The sequence below is a fragment of the Camponotus vicinus genome, unplaced genomic scaffold, assembly GCF_025532165.1.
Source record: "Camponotus vicinus isolate PSW18456_S1 unplaced genomic scaffold, iyCamVici1.0 SCAF_1, whole genome shotgun sequence".
In the NCBI taxonomy this organism is placed as follows: Eukaryota; Metazoa; Arthropoda; class Insecta; order Hymenoptera; family Formicidae; genus Camponotus; species Camponotus vicinus.
Window position 1 is genome coordinate 25370950 of NW_028141945.1, and position 21789 is coordinate 25392738.

The 21789-nt window shown below is 33.9% G+C and overlaps 1 protein-coding gene and 1 pseudogene across 2 annotated transcripts; both read left to right on the forward strand.

Moving 5' to 3' along the window:
• Positions 1–1910: 1910 nt before the first annotated feature.
• On the forward strand, positions 1911–11375 carry LOC145961992 (proto-oncogene tyrosine-protein kinase ROS-like; annotated as a pseudogene). Its single transcript, XR_014435786.1, has 7 exons — positions 1911–1951; positions 3462–4094; positions 4319–5752; positions 9104–9241; positions 9425–9642; positions 9907–10380; positions 10612–11375. The product of XR_014435786.1 is annotated as a proto-oncogene tyrosine-protein kinase ROS-like (transcript).
• A 1374-nt stretch (positions 11376–12749) lies between these two features.
• On the forward strand, positions 12750–14297 carry LOC145962051 (uncharacterized). Its single transcript, XM_083082869.1, has 3 exons — positions 12750–13296; positions 13395–13828; positions 13944–14297. Exons 1-3 carry the CDS (start codon positions 12750–12752, stop codon positions 14295–14297), a joined length of 1335 nt encoding a protein of 444 aa, XP_082938995.1.
• The last annotated feature ends 7492 nt before the right edge of the window (positions 14298–21789 follow it).

Genomic DNA, 21789 nt, shown 5'->3' on the forward strand with positions numbered 1-21789 from the left:
GGGAAAACAAAATCGAGATGGGAGGAGGAAAGGAAGGATTTCTTCGGGAGCAGGGGAATGAGGATAGAGGAGATAGAAGGGAAAAGAGATGGTGGAGAATCTTGGTGGAGGAAATAGAGAGTAGGGAAAAAGATAGGCAGAGAAGGGAAAGGTGGGAAAAAATAAAGGACTCGAAATATAATAGATGGTATAAGGAGGTTAAGGGAGAGGGGATTCCAGGATATCTGAAGAAGGGCTGGGGAGAGAGTAGGTGGAGAAGGGTGACGAGGTTTAGGTTGGGGAGTGAGGTAAGAGAGAGTAAGTATTGGGAAGGGGAGGAGGAGAAGGTTTGTAGGATATGTGGGGGGGAAAGGGAGACATGGGATCACATGTGGGAGGGGTGTGGGAGGCAGGAGGAGGTGGAAGGAGGCTGGCAGGAAAATGTGAGATGGGTGTTGGGGGATGAGGGGGAGGGAGAGGAGTGGATGAGGAGAATAAAAAGAGAAAGAATGGGGGAGAGGGTGGAGGGAGGATTGGGGGGAGAGAGAGGCTGTGAGAGAGTGAGAGAGAGAAGAAGAGAGGGAGAGAGTGAATGAGATAAGGGGGGTTAGTGGGAGCAGAGAATGGAGAAAAGAGCAAGAGGAAACGGAAGTCCAAAGGCGATGTGTATGCGGAGCAGCTATGGGTGGAGAAAAACAATCTGCACTCATGGCGCTCATAAGCAATTGTATTGTATGCGAAGCGCGTATGGATAGGTTTGCGGTAATATGTAAGGGCGGGGCAGATTGCGAACAAGATATTGTGTGGGATTATTTTTGTAGATTTTTGTAAAAGATTGTAACCCCAAGGGGAACAATAAATATCTATCTATCTATCTATCTACTAATTTGTCTGTTAAAATAATAAAAATATATAGCACAATAATAAGATAAAAAAAACTCAATGGTAAGATTTGAACCAGCGACAGGCAGCGTACTGATCAGGCGCCTTATCCACTTCGCTACGCTGTTAGTGTTGACAATTCGTTCTTTCCGCTCGATACATAACGAGCATATAAATTTTCGACGCTGCTTGCGTTTCGATATCTCGATACGTACGACGTTAAACGTTTTTCTCTTTTAGCTAGTTATATTAGATATTTTTATAACTGGTAAATATATTATATATATTTGCTAATCGTAAGAAAATATGATATATCTTTTCATATTAAAAAATCAAATCATATAATTCTTAAAAATGAATATATATACATATATATATATATATATATATATATATATATATATATATATATACATTTGTTTATAAGAATTATGTCATTTAATTTTTCACATGAAAAAATATATCGATATTTTCTTACAACTGATAAATGTATAATATATTTATCAGTTAAAAAATATATTAAATAGATTAAGGCTCTACGCACAATAGGAAAAATATTAAATATTAAATATTAAATATTAAATATTAAATATTAAATATTAAATTTATAGAACGAGAGAAAGAGAAAGAAACTCTTCTCTTCTCTTTTTCTCTTTCTATAAATTTAATATTTAATATTTAATATTTTTCCTATTGTGCGCAGGGCCTAATATTTATCAGTTAAAAAATATGTGTATAATATAAAAGCTATAAGGGAAAAACATTTAACGCTGTCGCACGCATTGAGATATCGAGAAGCGAGCAGTGTCGCGCGTCGCCCGTCTTTCGTTGCCAGCTTGGTAGGAAGGAGACAGAAGACTGTATTCTGTCCTCTTCTACTATCCGAAGCTAGCCGAAGCGCCGAGCTCACACGTACGCTTACGCTCACATCCTCATTACCCCCTCCACGCCGTGTTGCATGTTGCTTGCGGCGGAGATCTGGCAGCTTTGTCCAGTAGTGAGAAGAATATAAATTCTAATTGCGCCCAAAAAGAAATAGAAAAGCATAATATGAACATAACATTGTACATAAAAATTGTCATGATTTAAGGTAAAGTCAATTTTATTAATTTCCTACTTTGTTTCAAAGCAATTGCAAATATTATACTTCTGATTTCTGAAGTTACAGGAATTTTTCGAAAAGTACTTCTCATTTTATTAAAAGTTATTTATTCGCTTTTGCCATGAATTAACGATTACTTTTCTAAATCTTAAATGACGCAAAAAATTCTTATATTATTTTTTTAAAGGTCAATACTGTGCTAATTTCCATATTTTGTAGTTTACATTTATTTTTTCTCTTTGCTTTACCCTGGTAGAAATTTTGATCGAGCGTTTATATGGCACTGGCCAGCGTGCCACACTGCCACTTAAGGAGCTGGCATGACACGCTGGTAAGCGCCATCCTCGAAATCGTCACGTTTTGCCCGCTGGCGCCACATTGAAATGAATTTTGTGTGGTACTAACATGGCATTAACATAGTCCTAGTAAGGTATTGTTATAGGACAGATGTGGAAGCGTAATATTGCTTTACGAAAAAATACTTCTGAACTATTTGACTATTGATAAAAAACTTCCTACACAGCACCAAGTCGCCTAAAAATATTACTAAAACTGGAAAAAATTCTGAAATCCAACAAGGAAAAAAATTTTGAATCCCACAAGAAAACCACATTATTAAATAATTTTTTTAAAATTCAGTTTGTCAGAAATTAAACTAAATTAAATTGATAAAGTGATGTTAAAAAGAAAACGCGGTTCACTCGCACACAATCAGAGAGCCATGGCTCTCTGATCGTGTACGTGTGAGCAGCGTTCTCTTTTCGGCGATACTACTCACAAAAGAAAAAAAATATACTTTAGATCTCATGTGTGTACCAGTCCTTTATACACACTTCATAAAAAATTGAATACGAGTTTAGTTAAGTCTGGTGTCGCCGCGTTGCGGCAAGTGAAGAAACACGTGTCATATATTGTGTCCTTTTTATGTTATCTTTTTTGACAAAGCGAAAAGATGTCTGAGCATCTGATGTGACGCAAGTATGGACCGCATCAGAAGCCCAGTCAAATCCAAATCTGCGGCCATTTAATTTTATAATAATATTACGCCATTTATATATCGGCCGCGACCATGGTTCTGGTGTGGATCCTTTCAGTTTTTGAAAATAAGGCTGTGACGTGGCAAACTTACATGGCGCTGACAAGTGTTATGGCGCCGGCAAGGCAATTTCTACCAGAGTATTTTCACATTAAATTGTTCTTTCTGATTTACTGAGATAATCCACTTAATCTTATATATAATTATGTTAATATGTACGATCTTAAAATCTCTAGAAAGCAGTTTGAACAATCTCTCAGAGCATTTGTACAATTCGACAGTCAATTCACAAAAAAAGTAAACGACATTTTTGTGACATTGAGGTAAAGAATCTAAATTCTCAGTTTGTATTCTTTCATTTTTCTCTCTTTTTCTTAAATTCAACGACATAACTATATCAAAATATTAATTCTGTTATAATTTTGTTAAATATAAAATGGCTAAAATTTTATTTTTTTACAGATGGAACCAATCTGAATTTACCGATAAAATAACACAAGGATACACAGTGCAATGTTTTTTCATCGAGGACTTAAAAGAGATTAAAATCTGCGACGATAAAAATATCACAACTACAAAATTGGAGCACACGGTGCACAATCTTAAACCTAATACGACATATTATTTCCGAGTACGTGCACATACTGAAGTTATTGCTGGGCCTTACTCGGATTTAATCGATGTATCGACTACGCATGAAAATCCAATACCTAAATTATTATTAGAAACGAATGCTGGCATCCACATATTGGACTTAGATTCAAAGACTATTAATAATCTCGTTGAACAATCGGATATAGGAAATGTCGCTTACTGGGCACAAGAACATAGAATTTACTGGACACACGAAAATAATCTAATGACATTGGAGATTACTGAAAATAATATCACAAAAATAGCTGGCTTTTATCATGAGCTATATAATCTCTGTCTTGACTGGGTAGCAAGAAATCTATATATAAACTATCACCATAGAGGCTACTCTTTCATTGTAAAGTTTGACTTAACAATGTGGGAAAATGGCATAATTAAATTTGATGAGATTTTCAAAGCAGAAGCTATTGTTGACTATTTAATGCTATCACCGTCTATGGGGTACGTTTACTACCGTTCACCTGAAAAAATAATTTTCCATTAAAGATTTATACAAATTTGTAATTTTTTTATAATTTTACATGGTTTTATAATTAAGATCATAAGTAAAAAATAATAATAAGTTATTATATAATTATAAGAATTTCGAATTTTTAGTACATATAAGTTTCTGTTTTTGTTAAAATAATGTTTTATAATGAGTAAAATAATTATATATTTTTTAGAATTTTATATGGCATATCATACAATTGGAAGAATGAAGAATATGATATGATGAAATATCATTTCGATGGAAAAAACGTGCAAATTATTCAGATGAATTCATCCCTTTGCCAATTTCCTGCGTTATTTTTTAATCATATAATAATTGATAACATGAATAATGAGGAGTCGTTAATTTACTGGATAGGTTTTTATCACATAACTGTCACAAACATTAACCTTTCTATGTGCAATACGATTTTACACACGAAAAACATAAGTGATGATTTCCGATTTATGACGATTGACAAAACAAACATTTACATTTTAGCATAAAATCGGCTTCAATATACTTATATCTACGTTTTGAAAAAGAAATACGCAAGTCTCAAGAGCATAAATGTAGACGAATATGATGAAAAGATAATAATAGACTCAGATAAATATTCTTTAAATAGAATTTATGCTTTTGATAAATATTTACAACCATATCTTCCAATGAGATGTCTGACACCTTACGAAAAAGTTTATAATTTTGAGAATGTGACTGCAACGACAAACACCATCATTGTAAATCTTCCGGAGCCGGTTGTAAAGAGTGGATGCAAAAAATATAATTTACCAACTACTATATATACTATCTCCGTAAGCTGTTTAGACAACAATCTCAACAAGTCTGAGGAATTCAATGTGCAGACGTACGAGCGATATTACGAGATTCAGAACTTAATACCATTTACAGAGTACAAGTTGAAGTTTACTTTAAGCAATTTTTATTTTGATCAATTATCAATAAATCCATTCGATTCGAATGTGATACCAATAAAAGCTAATTCGAGTAAGCTTAATGCACCAGAAAACATAAGTGTTCTAGCTTTGACGCCTATTATAGCAGTAGTTCATTGGATGCCACTCGAGAAACTGAACTGCGAGGCCGTGACGAAGTGCATTGGAAGTAAGTTACATTAGTGAACGGCACGCAACAAAAGAGCAAACAATTTATCAATGTGCCGAAACGTATGGCAAACGGCAGATTTTTCACAAAGATTAACTTATCGCTACCAGTACAAGATTACTTGATATACGTGCGTGTGTATCCAAGTAATTTCAGCGATTTCTACAACGAGAGTTTAAGCAAGATCGATCACATATACTCAGAACCAAACAATATTACTTTGAGCGGGGCCAACATAAATAGCATGAACATCTCATGGATTTCAAACATTAATCTGACGGTTTTTTCTACACTAGAGTACAAAGACGTTGCAACAGAAAAGTGGCAAACAACGAATTATATTAAAATGAATTATACAAAGAAATAATATATCATATCGGAAATTTACAATCAGGTACTTTATACAAGTTTTGCTTGATATTGAGATACCTCGAATATGAGGAAAATTTTACATGGCCGGCTGATGAAAGATTTATTTTTTCAACACTTGGTAGCAAACGTGGTAAGCAAATGAAAATACCCATACAGCACAATAAGGTTGCATATATATTGAAGAATAATTTCATTGAAACATTGCAATATTGCAAATCGATTGCGAAACTCTGCTGAGTCATTGTTATAAGATGTGATAAAGTTAAGTTGTCCGCTTTTTGCAATGAAACATTGTAGCAATATTACAGTGTAATATATTGAAAAGAATGCAATGTTATTGCAATCATTTAATAATATTACGTATAAAATATTTTTGTTTTTGATGGATAAATATCTTGGAAACATATAATTAAATTAAAAAGCTTGATATAAATAGAAGTTTGCAATATCTAAGATAATCATATCTAAGATAATATATTGCAAAATTATATTTAAACATAATCATATAACATAAAATATTATATTTTTATACAAAATTACTTTAAACTCTTGCTTACGAATCACTTTTTTTATTTTAAATGTTTTATATACTCTTATAATGGGTACTTTATACATACAGGGCGATCCTGAAAAACGTTATGTCTTTAAAATGACGTATTCCTGACACCATTCTAAGACAATTTTTCCTTTACCAAAATTTGATTTGAAGCGTAGTTTTTGAATTATGAGCAAAAATAGTTAGTAAATCACGCGTCGGGTACAGAAGGCAGGCAGGAGCGGCGCGGCGTGCCGCGAGCGCGGGCGCAGCTGACCGCCCGACGGGTGATTATCACCGCATGAGTCGCTAACTATTTTATCTTATAACATAAAATTATGCTTTAAATAAAATTTTGGTAAAGAAGAAAATGTCTTAGAATTACGTCAGAAATACGTGTTCCTTAAAAAAACGTTATTTTAATAATGAAAAGTTGTTCCGGATCGCCGGCCGTCCGACGTTGCAATCAGCTGATTGCTACACGCGATGTGTGTATGGCGGAGTGTGTGCGTAAGACAGAGAGAGAAAGAGAGAGAGAGAGGGAGGGTAGGAGGGACAGACATTCATACACACGCACGCACTTTTTTCTCGCTCTCTTTCTCTCTTTTACGCAACACTCATACACTCTCTCATTCAGTCTCTCACTCACACTCTCTCGGTCACTCACTCACTCACTCACTCACCTGCTTACTCACTTGCTCACTCACCTTGTAGCAGCGTAGCGAATCTTCATGCTATGTATTGTTGTTATCTGCTGCACGGTTATGATTGCTAGAGATGCGCGACACATCGAAATTTTTTCGATTATTAATCTCACATTCGATTGACACAATACAGATTACACGATAACGAGTTTACTGTTTATTCACTCACTATTGATTTATCGATACCAAAAATTACTTTCAAAGAAACGCGAATGCAAACAACACATGACTCGACGCGAAGCGACGGACCGCGGAGACTGCGCGACCACAAGAGTTATGTTGCCAGAAACGCGACACGCGACATCTAACAAACGACTTGCGCGTGGCGCGTGATTGACGCGAGATAAGACGAACGATCGGCTAAAACCTTCGCATTGCGAATGCGGTAGAAAACATGAAACGTATAATGACATACTTAAAAAATTAATTATTTATTATAAATAATAACTATTTCTAATTATAATAAATAATTATTATTTTAAAAAGCATGTGTTGTATGTTATTACGTTTTCGAAATTATTGCATTCACGATGCGAAGATTTAAGTCAATCGCAAGAATAATGTAATTTTAATTACATTCAAGTCGTTTGTTAGATGTCGCGTGTCGCGTTTCTGGCAACATAACTCTTGTGGTCGCGCAGTCTCCGCGATCCGTCGCTTCGCGTCGAGTCATGTGCTGTTTGCATTCGCGTTTCTTTGAAAGTAATTTTTGGTATCGATAAATCAATAGTGAGTGAATAAACAGTAAACTCGTTATCGTGTAATCTGTATTGTGTCAATCGAATGTGAGACTAATAATCGAAAAAATTTCGATGTGTCGCGCATCTCTAGCAATCATAACCGTGCAGCAGATAACAACAATACATAGCATGAAGATTCGCTACGCTGCTACAAGGTGAGTGAGCAAGTGAGTAAGCAGGTGAGTGAGTGAGTGAGAGACTGAATGAGAGAGTGTATGAGTGTTGCGTAAAAGAGAGAAAGAGAGCGAGAAAAAAGTGCGTGCGTGTGTAAGAATGTCTGTCCCTCCTACCCTCCCTCTCTCTCTCTTTCTCTCTTTCTCTCTCTCTCTTACGCACACACTCCGCCACATCGCGTGTAGCAATCAGCTGATTGCAACGTCGGACGGCCGGCGATCCGGAACAACTTTTCATTATTAAAATAACGTTATTTTAAGGAACACGTATTTCTGACGTAATTCTAAGACATTTTCTTCTTTACCAAAATTTTATTTAAAGCATAATTTTATGTTATAAGATAAAATAGTTAGCGACTCATGCGGTGATAATCACCCGTCGGGCGGTCAGCTGCGCCCGCGCTCGCGGCACGCCGCGCCGCTCCTGCCTGCCTTCTGTACCCGACGCGTGATTTACTAACTATTTTTGCTCATAATTCAAAAACTACGCTTCAAATCAAATTTTGGTAAAGGAAAAATTGTCTTAGAATGGTGTCAGGAATACGTCATTTTAAAGACATAACGTTTTTCAGGATCGCCCTGTATATAAACATTAGTTATAGAACTAATTAAACATTACTAATTATATTTTTATTTAAAAATTTAAAAAATCCGTTATATTTATATATATTTGCATGTGAAAAATACATAAAAATGCATAGAAAAATATAATGATAGATATAATAGTATCTATTCTTAATATAATAAAAAAATATATTATCTTTGAAGATTAACATCGTATTCGTACATAAAGTGAAAATATATCAGAAAATATATTGTAACATTAATATAAAATGTTATCTATATTTTAATAAAAAAATAGCAATGCTTATCTTTAGCTTAGAATTACATTTACTCGACTGATATTATTTCTGGGTCACTAATTCATTTGACTTCTGCAAAAAAGTAAAATTCATCGCATTTATACAAATATAAAAAATATATTGTTACATTATTTTTATAGATAAATTAAAGAGTTTTATAGTTTTACACTGTTTTCAAAATATAAATATCATTTTGCTAATATCTAATTCATACTTTGTTAATTTATATTTCTACAATGTTTCCGTAATGTTGCATTGCAATTTGTAATATTGCAATATTGTTGCAAAGTAGTTGAACATTCTGTGCTGGCATAGATATTATAATATTATGTGCTAATTTTTTTTAGATATGAATAGGCCTAAAATTTAAAAAAATTAAATTTTTGTAATAAAGTCATAAGTAAAAATAAATTTGTAAAAACTTACACACACGAAGATATTAAAATTATATTTTTGCTTAATATAGATATTTCGAGCACTCCTGGAATAATAGAGAAAGAATATTACATATTTACTGGGATTATATTTATTGATATTATATTATTATTGATGTTAAATTTTATCGTTATAATTACTATAATCTGCGTCTGCTACTTTTGTTGTTGTAAGTATATTTGATGTAGGTATCGACTTGAATTGTAGTTTATACATATATATCTGATATAATATCTAAGAATTTACTGAAAATAGTAATTTACTTATATAAAACTAAATGAATAAATTTACTAAAAAACGAAAAATTTTATAATACGTATTATTACATAATTAAGTCGAAATTTTGTAACAGTGTATCGTCAACACAGAAGTAATAATGAACAATTTTTGTCTTCAACAATGACCGATGTAGAATTGGAGATTCTACATGAAGTACCTTGCCGAAACACTCAATTCAATATGATTTACAATCCTATGTTACATTATAATCCGGATGATTGTGCGATAACTAAAATCGCACGTAAACAAATTACATTTACAAAACTTATTGGTAGCGGCGCATTCGAAATGGTAAAAATTAATTTTTTCAAGCAATATTTCAAATTAATTTCTAGATCAACAAACCAGATATGTATTTTCTAATAAAGATATAAATTACATGAATTTTTATAACAGATTATAAGTAATATAAAATTTAGATGAGACAACAAACATGCACTTTATTATATATTTTTCGTTGAATTATTTAATATAAAGTAAAATATAATATTACTTGACATTAAACTATATACATTTTCTAATGACGCATGTAAATTTGTGTGAAATATTTCGCAGGTGTATCAAGGAAATGTGAAGAACTTAGAAAGATCGGGCACAGAGATATCCGTTGCAATAAAAACGGTTCGAAATGATGCTTCTTCCCATGAGAAAAAGAAATTGTTAAAGGAAGCCGAGCTTATGAATCATTTTCGACACAAATATATATTAAGATTGTTGGCCGTTTGTTTAGATGGGGATTCTCCGATACTAATATTGGAATTGATGGAAACTGGTGATCTGTCAAAATATTTGAGAGATTGTCGAAATTTGCAAGCGTCAGATACGCATGCTCTGCGTTTGCAGGATTTGCTCGCCATGTGCGAAGATGTTGCGCAAGGTTGTTGCTACTTGGAAAAGTTGCGTTTCGTACATAGAGATCTAGCGTGTCGAAATTGCTTAGTATCCGCGAGAAATCGCGAGAATCGTGTCATCAAAATTGGAGGTTTTGGACTAGCTAGAAATATCTACAAGAATGATTATTATCGCGTAGTAAATACAATTATTAAAAAAAATTATTGATTAAAAAATGAATTCTTTTGAAAATACTTTCCATTTTTTTATCATAATAGTATTGTGCATTGTTTCTTTAAGTAATATAAAATATAAATAGTTTTTATTTATGTATAGCAAGAGATAAATGAACGTTTTTCATTTTACACATATTCTAAAAATGAATAACTTGAACCAGAAAATTAAATTTTTGTTAAAATCATGTTTTAGAATGAAGAATGTTTCCTTCCTACTCGCTGGATGGCACCCGAATCTTTGATGATCAAAATATTTACTTCTCAAAGCGATGTTTGGTCATTTGGGGTATTAATGTGGGAAATTACATCGTTGGGTAAGCGACCTTACACTGCCAAGACTAATGAAGAAGTGATAAATTATGTACGTGCTGGAGGCAGGTTGCCGATGACTCTTAACTGTCCGTCACCATTGTATCAGTTGATGCTGCGTTGTTGGAGTGCAGCGGATGCTAGACCAAATTTCAAATTTTGTCTGAAAAATATTATAGCATTAAGAGAGAACATGGAAGATGCCTTACTGAGTCCAGTCGATACTATTTATCCGATATAATTAAATTAATGTTTATCTTCTTTTCCGAACGATTCAATAAATCTTAATGTAGGAAAAATATTTCTAGAATATTTCTAAATTGATTCTGTTATTTTCAGGTTTAATCTTAATATTAGATGTATTAATGAAGATAAAAGAAATTTTTTAATTTTACCTTCCATAAAATTTTGATTATTAAAAAAATATCACATCCGTTTTTATTTTGTACGTTTGTGCAACAATGCAATATAATGATATATCTAATTTGTGTTTTTGAGTAATCGAAGCGAAACCTAATGATTGCGATTATATATATATGTATAAACAATATTTTTTTCAACATGGAAATATAATTAATTTTCGACATTATGTATGACCGATAATTATAAACTGATTGTAAAATTTATGAGTGAAAGAGGAAACGCGAATAATATCCTCTATAATTAGTTGTGAATATGTAAATATAATAATATAAGTATTTTTGAATTTATAACAGTTATCATGCATGAATTTTTTACATCATTCGAGATAAGTATATACATAAATTTTATCTTTATATTTAATGACTTATTATATATTCAAATTATATTGATGTTCACTAAAGTATGCAGTTGTAAAAATGAACTACATTTATCGTTCTATCTCCATTAACTATTTAATAAAGCTAACAATGTATAAATATATATTTACACACAAGTACGATGTATCATTTCGAAAAAATTCTTGTACGTACATATATCTTTGTTGGTGAGTAAAATGTTTTTATAAATTTATAAAATGATTGAAAATACATCTATTATTATGCACGAATTTAAAAAGAGACCGTTATATTAAAGTTTAAATTATTAAAAATATTCTTATGCAGAATGTCTCTTTAATAATATAAAAACATTTTTGAAAATAACAATGTATATCATTTAATATATGAATGGACTAAATAAGTCACAAAGGAGACCGAAGCATCACAGAATTATTTTCAATTATATTTCACGTAATTAAAGTGTTTATCACTTTTTTTTGGAAATAGAGTAATTGATTTATAGCGGGAGAAAGAGGGAATTTGATTGGATGCACTGGTACATAATAAAAACTGTCGTATATAAAATTACAATAGTAGAATTAAAATAATAAAGTAATTAATATTATAAATTTTTATATTATATTATATTATATATTAAGTATATTATATCAAATTAATATTAACTAAAGTTATATTATATAAGTTATACTATAAGTTATTATATTATAAGGTTATTTAATGCAAATAATGATAATAATAGCTCGTAGAATTTATTATATTATTTATTTTAGTTATGTATGTGCTACTGTAAATTTGTACTTATTTATACTAGTGCAACTACCGCTGGCACTTTCTCAATACGCCTATAGGGCGGGCAAATCCACGGATACTGCCCTTCATCACCTTGTGAGCAAGATTGAGACATAGCTGGCGACTGGAGGGTATGCCCTAGGATTATTTCTGGATATTGAGGGGGCATTTGATACCACCTCATATACAGCGATCAAAGAGGCCATGCACAGGCATCACATCCCCGAAACTCTGATCGACTGGACGCAAAGCATGCTATCAGACAGAGTTCTGACTGTTGACTATGGAGATAAAACTTTGAGTGGTCTCCCGGCCAGAGGTTGCCCGCAGAGCGGCGTTCTCTCTCCGCTCTTGCCTGGTGGTAGACGAACTTCTGGTCAAATTACAAGAAGCGGGCCTTCTCGTTTGTGGCTATGCGGATGACGTGGCTGCAATCGTGAGAGGCAGCTTTCTCTCAACTCTTAAGGAACTCATGGATAAAGCACTTAAGATTATTCAAAGCTGGTGTCAAGCCAAAGGTCTCACGGTTAATCCGTCTAAGACCGAGGCCATGATTTTTACCAGAAAATACAAGCCCGAACCTACAGGGCCTTTGAGGCTCTGGGGCAAAGAGCTACCATACACTTCTTCGGTGAAGTACCTGGGGATACATCTTGATCCCAAACTAAGCTGGAAATTTCATCTTGAAGTCAAACATAAGAAATTTTACACCTCCATGTGGGCATGTAGAAGGGCTGTAGGTAAAACGTGGGGCATTAAACCCAATATTGCCCTCTGGATCTACAAAGCCATTCTACTGCCCCGTCTCACATATGCTGCGGTGGTCTGGTGGCCCAGGGTGGAGAAAGTGGCGGCCAGGAACCTACTCAGAAGCCTACAGGGTTGTTACCTCAGGGCGGCGATGGGGGCCATGAAAACCACCCCTACAGAGGCGCTTGAGATTGCACTCTGTCTTCCACCCCTGGACCGCTTTATTATCAGCACAGCCAAACTTTCTGCCTACAGACTAAAGTGTCAGGGTGAGTGGAGAGGACGGCATCTTGGTCATGCCAGGCTATCGTTCCTCCATGAACACCCATTCTCTCTGCTGCAGGATAGAATACCTAGGAAATCTCAGGTCTCTTCAAAACCCAGATACCTTCTAGGGAAGATTGGAGTAAACCAGAACGAATCTGCCGGCCAAACTGGGACATCTGGTACACGGATGGCTCGGGGGCGGAAGGACGATTTGGAGCTGGAGTCTACGGCTCAAGGACTAACCACAGGGAATCTTACTCCATAGGGGAGCTGGCCACGGTTTTTCAAGCTGAGGTTCTAGCAATCCTTGAGTGCGCAAACACCTTAACCTTAGTTAAAGCCATCAATAGAAACATACTCATCTGCTCCGATAGTAGGGCAGCCATTAACGCTCTAGCCAAGACCACCACTGAGTCCTCGGTGGTTTGGGACTGCATGCTAGCGCTCAACAGACTAGGCGAATCCAATAGGATCACCTTAGCCTGGATTCCCGGTCATCAGGGAATTCATGGCAATAAAGTGGCGGACGGCCTGGCAAAGCTAGGCCCTCGAGGTCCCGGCTAGACAAGTCGTCGGCGTCCCCTTTACCATAGGTAAAAGACTCATCAAAAAGTCTCTGAAACGGGAACATCTGGTTTCGTGGGGCCAGGTTCAGGGCTGTTGTCAAGCCAAGTTATTGCTGAACCGACCCCTTTCTAAAAGGACGGATGAACTCCTAACTATGAGCAGAAAGAAGCTCAATATTTCCATTGGCCTGCTCACGGGCCATGTGGCCCTCAGGGCCCACTTATTCAATCTCGGCCTGGCCGAGCAGAAAGACTGCCGGCTATGCGGCAAAGAAAAAGAGGACAGCATTTACATTCTGTGCTACTGCCCCGCACTTGCTCTTAGGAGATACACACTCTGGGGTCACATGTTCGTTGAACCCAGTGCATTACAAAACGTGAGGGTGGGCGATCTACATAACCTTCTTGTAAGGGCCAAATTGGATCGCCACTTATAACCTCAGACAACCACGGTGTTACAGAAGATCTTTCAGATCTAGGTGACATCAGGGACTGATCTAGCCCCACCCGTTCTTATTACTACTACTACTACTAATATACTACTACTAATATATGTATATTAGAGATAATTGGTGCTTTACAGTAACACACTAGTGTGCGTGAGAATATTTACCAAATGGTCCTAAAAATTTTTTAAAAGGAATGACTTCCCAATCATCATTAGGCAATGTTTTTTTTTTAGATTCAATGCTAGGATTCTTCATCTCTTTTGGTGGCCATTTGAATTCCTCAGATTCCAACATTAACCACGAAGCAGGAATAGTTGCAAACCACTCCTTCAATAATACGATGAAATACATTTTTCTAAATAATACATCTAAGCACACTATTGATTCTTTACAAAATGCATCTAATATTTACATTCAGATTATATTCAATATTTTACAAATATATATCCTGATGATTGTTAACCTTTTATTACCATATGTGCAATTTTCAGGGTTATAATAATGTACCAAGTATATTTTTCATAATATCATAATTTCATTATAATCCTAAATTTATAGATAAAATTTATAACAAATTGTCTAATGTGATATTTATATGTAAATGAGATATTAGTCAATAGCCTTATGTTGTATCAAGCTGCGTACATAGAATTTACTAATAAATAAATATATATATATATATATACATATATATATAATTTTACATGTGTTAGTTCTCTTAGATATATTTTATAATATTGTAATTGTGAAAAGAAAATTTTTATACAAAAATATTATGTAACGCTAGACTATTGAAAACTTAATGTTTAATACCATATAAAAATAAAACGTTATTAAAATATCTCATTTACATATAAATATCACATTAGACAATTTGTTATAAATTTTATCTATAAATTTAGGATTATAATGAAATTATGATATTATGAAAAATATACTTGGTACATTATTATAACCTTGAAAATTGCACATATGATAATAAAAGGTTAACACTCATCAGGATACATATTACAAATAATACAGATTATATGTAATTATGAATATTCACCTGAATTATTTTTCTTCAATAATACAAAGCAATTATATAACAATATAAAAAGAAATGACCACAATAATTGGATAATCACTATAATACACACGTGAATAAATAAACAGCAGCACTCATACGTATACAGGTTGTCATGGAAATTTTAGCCCATATGAAGTAAGGAGGTAGATTGGCTCAAATTAAGAAGGAAGAACTTGTACTGTTTTGTGATATTTGCAATAATTAACGAAAAATTAAATAAAGAATATCGGCCAATCTGCGTGAGTAGAAGCGCGCGGCGACGAGAGTCGTCCTACTGTAATCCTATACTAGGCGCGCGGCGAAGCGATGGGCGAATCGCTCTCCGAGACATAATGGTGGCGTGCGATATATCGCAATACCGCGCCGAAAAATGATCCGTCCTTTTAGTGGCGAGAAAATGATGCGCTATCATTTCCACACCACCTTGCGGTATATAGCATGGTGCGCTTTTTTTATAGTGGTTTTCCCCATAGGCCTATTCCACTCTCAATTTAAATATTTGTGAAAATGTTCAAAATGCCGTTACTGTACGCTGAATGTATCGTAAATGTAAAAAATTGATGATGACAGTACCTTCACAAAAATTGATCCGTGGTTGAAAATCCCTCGATAAAATGTGTTGCACACGTTGGTAATGATACGAGCGTAATCCGTACACGTAAAGCGTGATGTACCGCGTATCGCGAAAAACCAAATTAATGTGCCACACGACGCACGCTAGTTCCAGGATTTTCATAAAATGCTTCAAGAATCCTTTCTTCATCTCGTACACGAAGACGCACTGCTGGACCGGTTATCCCGATATTATGCACGATACCCAGTTTCACATAATTATTGCACAACTCGCAAAACTGTACGTTCACTTGGCTTTCGTGCACGCATGGAAAATCATTCCACGTAAATTACGGCTGCGCGATAAGTATTTTCTCCCGCTAGCCCGTATATTCTTGCAGAATACACTTCATTTTCACTATTAATTTACTACGCGAAAACAAGATTTTTACTAAAACTGTCTGAGCTCTCGCAGGCTGTTGCCAGAGTGCATACGCCAGCAGCACGCAACTACAGCTGAGCGGACATGCGAGTGGAAGCGTACGTGTCAGCTCGGCGCCTGCGCATTATGATTGCACTCATATGTCCGCTCAGCTGTAGTTGCATGCTGCTGGCGTATGCACTCTGGCAACAGCCTGCGAGAGCTGAGACAGTTTTAGTAAAAATCATGTGTTCGCGTAGTAAATTAACAGTGAAAATGAAGTGTACTCTGCAGGAATATACGGATATGATTGTGACATACGGGCTAGCAGGAGAAAATACTTATCGCGCGGCCGCAATTTACGTGGAATGATTTCCCGGGCGTACACGAAAACCAAGTGGACGTACAATATTACGTGTTGTGCAATAATTATGTGAAACTGGGTGTCGTGCATAATATCGGGATAACCGGTCCAGCAGTGCGTCTTCGTGTACGAGATGAAGAAAGGATTCTGGAAGCATTTTATGAAAATCCTGGAACTAGCGTGCGTCATGTGGCACACGAATTTGGTTTTTCGCGATACGCAGTACATCACGCTTTGTGTGTAATGGATTACGTCCGTATCATTACCAACGTGTGTAACACAATTTATCGAGGGATTTTCAACTACGGATCAATTTTTGTGAAGGTACTGTCATCATCAATTTTTTATATTTACGATACATTCAGTGTACAGTAACGGCATTTTGAACAATTTTCACAAATATTTAAATTGAGAGTGAAATAGGCCTATGGGGGAAACCACTATAAAAAAGCGCACCATGCTATCTACCGCAAGGTGGTGTGGAAATGATAGCGCATCATTTTCTCGTCTCTAAAAGGACGGATCATTTTTCGGCGCGGTATTGCGATATATCGCACGCCATCATCATGTCTCGGAGAGCGATCCGCCCATCGCTTCGCCGCGCGCCTAGTATAAGATTACAGTGGGACGACTCTCGTCGCCGCGCGCTTCTACTCACGCAGATTGGCCGATATTCTTTATTTAATTTTTCGTTAATTATTGTGAATATCACAAAACAGTACAAGTCCTTCCTTCTTAATTTGAGCCAATCTACCTCCTTACTTCGTGTGGGCAAAAATTTCCCTGACACCCTGTATATTTATATATATTACAGTATATTAAATTGCGAATACAAGAAATAAAAAATATAGTAATAAGAGTTAGTATAATATTAAAAAAAAGAATAATTAAAATTGTCATTTATTAAAAAAATGAAATTAAACAATTTATATAACTAATTTTTATTATGTATTATATATGCATTTTAAACAGAGGGATAGAGAAAGAGATACAATTTTATATATAGTTTTATGTACATGAGTGTATTATAAGAAAAAAATAAAAAGATTCTCGATAAGGAATACAAAATACTTTCATATTGATTTCATCAAGTGAAAAAGTTAATTCGGACCATTCATTTCCAACAAAAATATTAAATAATTTAGACTCTACTGGATAATGAGGAAGATTACTTGGATTTATTAATATTCTTCCTTGCATAAAGGATTTTTCATTACATTTATAAATATTTGTAATCTGAAAAATATCATTATTTTTTAAGCAACAAAGACTATCGGCCTCTTTTTTTGATGAAAGTTTGAATGTTTTATAAAAAATAGAATCATATACTAATTTCTTTTTATCTGACTTTATAGAATTATACTGAGCAAGTTGAGGTTTTGAAAAGTTATGTTCATCAAACGATTTTTTATATTTAGCACGTTCCACTATTCTGTTATGTAACTGTTCCAGAGGCTTTTCTCCTTTTTTTAATTGTCTCTTAATTTGATATAAAAAGCTTTCAAAAGAGAAACTACTAAATGAATCTAAATGTCCGAATTTAACAACATCATCAGCTAAATGAATTAAATTGTAAACATTTGAAACACAGAAATCTTTTCCATATAATATTTTTGAAGTTGAAACAAAATAAATTAACAAATTCTTAGCATATTCATTGTTGGTAATACAATCATTTTCATGACACAATATTCTAATAGCGCAATGTAAAGAATTGAAATGTAATACATAATTTTCCGGTATATAATTTTGAAGAATAACTGGTCCTACATATAATAGAAATAATCTTAGTTCCGTTGCTTTCCAACGTTCCAATTCTTCTAAACTACGTGTCTTTCGTGCAAAGTCACTTGGTACCCATGCAGATATATTACATAAAACTTCTAAAATTTCAATAATATCTGTAGAACTAAATTTAATTGCTTTATTATTTCCATGCACAAAATAATGAAACATTCTTTTAACAACTGCCAGGCAAACTAAATGCATATAATCTAATGGAAATTGACTTACCATTCTTACATTTGCTCTTTCAAAAATTAATCTTCCTATATGATGTTCTTCGTTTTCTTGATTAACAAAATTCTCATCTGTCCTCAGATTTGCAGATGCCATTTCCAGAAAAAGCATTCGATGATTAATATAATCACCTTCTTGCATACACTTTGAACAACCAAAATATGCATTGAATCCTTTAGTACACTTTACAAATGATCGAGCTGGAGAATCACAAATCACACATCGAATTGTCACTGTAAAATGTTTTTCATTAAACTTAAGTCCTTTTTCGTGTAAAGAAATGTACTCTTCAATAAAATCTTTTAGAAATTCATTAGGACAATCAGGTTTACTGTAGCCATGATACGTTCCAATAATAAATGGTTGAGCAATTCTAGGATATATTTCTCCTAATATTGGATAAAATTGGCTTTTTGAACTTTTTGTTAAAGGTAAACTATCTATGTTTATATTTATTTCTATATCCTTAGGTACTGTATTTAAGTGTACAGTTTTTAAAATATCTATTAAAGCATTTTCTAAGCCGTAATGAAAATATTTCCCAGAAGAAACTTCACGAGTAACAGTGTGCTTAGGCGTACTGAGCAATGTCCTGGGATCAAGTGGAAGATCTTCTAATTCATTTACGTCTTTAATATTTTTCAATAACTTCAATAATGCTTCAGTAGCTCGATGAGTAATATTATAATCGCACATCCATTGCTTTAATTGTTCTTTAAAATTAAAATCACTTTTATTTATTACATTCATACTATTGTTATCTATTATATCATTTATTATTAACTCATCATCATTTTCAATACAATAGTTCTCTTCATCACTGCTAATGTCACTATTACTGAAATCAATATTTTCATCAACATTTTTATTATCAGGAACTATATGCACTATTTCACTTAAACACATCACTTTATTATCATCTTCTTCCACATTATTATCACTTATTTGTCTATTATGCAAACATTTATAAGCTTTTAGAGGATGCCGGAGTCGCGGCCGAACTCCGACGGGTAGGCGCCCTCATTTTAACATAACTAAAAGCGTCGGTACATTACCAACACTTATAGTTATGTTACCGATAGTATTATCTAGAGTAGAAAGACATACATATTTTAAAAAGAGCAATGTGAAATATAAGCTTTTTTTGTATTGTGTTTAATTGTATTTATATTGAAACAAAAACTATGTTGCATTTCTACTGCTCTATCGTCTCGCACAAGCAACGATTTTAGAGTATAGATCTGTCTTTATTGCATACATATTTAATACAATTCTATCATTGCTCTCATTAGCTATGTCTCTTTATATATATAATAAAAATATATTGTGAAAATATTTATAAATATTACTTATAAATTTTATGAATATACGACATTACATCAAACAATTTGCATAATACATTTTATATTGTTAGTTTTTGATTGTGTCGATTTAACAAACGTCGTACATAAATTGTAATTTGTAGAAAGTTAAATGCAAATATCCTTTTTATTGTATGTATACAGAATGTCGCAGAGTACTATATATAAGCGCTTGTGAGGAGCGCAGTAAATTGAACAAAAAAGTTTCATAGCATTTTACAATTTTCGTAATAATAATAGAAATTTAAATAAAATCGGAAATATGTATCTGTGTGTGTGAGAGAGAAAAAGAGAAAGAGAGAAGCATTCGGCTGTTCGAGTTATCGCATGATCCAGCGTGTCAGGGCTTTTTGTCGGCGCGCGGCAAGGGGAGGGACAGCGCGGCGCGGCGATGACGGTGTAACGAGTGGCAACGGCGTGCCCCGCTGTCCCTTCCCTTGTCGCGCGCCGAAAAAATGGCTGCGTTCAGCAGGAAAAGCTGTTTTGCAACTGTTGTAAAATTCGTGAATCTGATTGATGTATGCTCTTAGATCCAGTCAAAATTAAGAGCATACACCAATCAGGCTCACGAATTTTACAACAGTTGCAAAGTAGCTTTTTCTGCTGAACGCAGCCAATGTCCAACACGCTGGACCGTGCGATAGCTCGAACGGCCGAATGCTTCTCTCTCTCTCTTTCTTTTTCTCTCACATACACACGCAGATACATATTTCCGATTTTATTTAATATTTCTATTATTATTACGAAAATCGTAAAATGCTATGGGACTTTTTGTTCAATTTACTGCGCTCCTCACAAGCGCTTATATATAGTACTCTGCGACATTCTGTATACATATAATAAAAAGGATATTTGCATATAACTTTCTACAAGTTACAATTTATGTACGACGTTTGTTAAATCGATATAATCAAAAACTAACAATATAAAATGTATTATGCAAATTGTTTGATGTAATGTATATTCGTAAAATTTATAAATAATATTTATAAATATTTTCACACTACATTCTTTGCCTCAAAAGCATCGAAATAATAGATTTATATCGATAATATAATGGGCCCCTTCATCGCCCATTCCCGTGAGACGCAACCATAATATGTGTATTTTTTTCGTCTCTCCGATATATGCAAACGAGATTGAGGCGTCTTTTTCTAACGATATTCATTAGAATATCGTGATCAGATATGATAAATGTAAAATATGATATATGAATAATTTACCATTTTGGAAAAGGTAATTAATTTTCTGCTATAATTTAAAAAAAAATGTTGCTTCATACATTTTATACATTATTGAAATATTTTTCCTTACAAGGATTTCCTTCTAAGGCTATAGTTTATAGCGAAAGCTGCAGCATAAATTTCACAGCATATGCTATTGTTAAAGCTTTTTAAATATTATATTATTTGTAGGCAACGGCGATGAAAGTAATTTTTTTTTTAGGCACCAATTTATCATATGTACAGCCGGGTAGGCTATCGTACATTCGAAGCTTGGTGTCATCAAAAAAAATCGCCAGCAATCACTATAATTTGCTCCAATAATTTGTTAGCTTTTGTCGCTATGTGACATGCTACAATTATATAAGAATTATCGAAATGTAGCACGCTTTCAAAATAAGAATCATCTCTTATGACGCGTAAAAATCGGTCCAATGATTCATCTCATCTGGATTTTTATTCTTATCAAAT

What these genes read in the sequence shown, in the direction of transcription:
- LOC145962051 (XM_083082869.1), top strand. Translation starts at nt 12,750, where the DNA reads ATGGATAAAGCACTTAAGATTATTCAAAGCTGGTGTCAAGCCAAAGGT. An exon ending in CTACAGACTAAAGTGTCAGG is followed by an intron (nt 13,297 to 13,394) that starts GTGAGTGGAGAG and finishes AGGAAATCTCAG; the next exon opens with GTCTCTTCAAAACCCAGATA. An exon ending in ATAAAGTGGCGGACGGCCTG is followed by an intron (nt 13,829 to 13,943) that starts GCAAAGCTAGGC and finishes TCGTGGGGCCAG; the next exon opens with GTTCAGGGCTGTTGTCAAGC.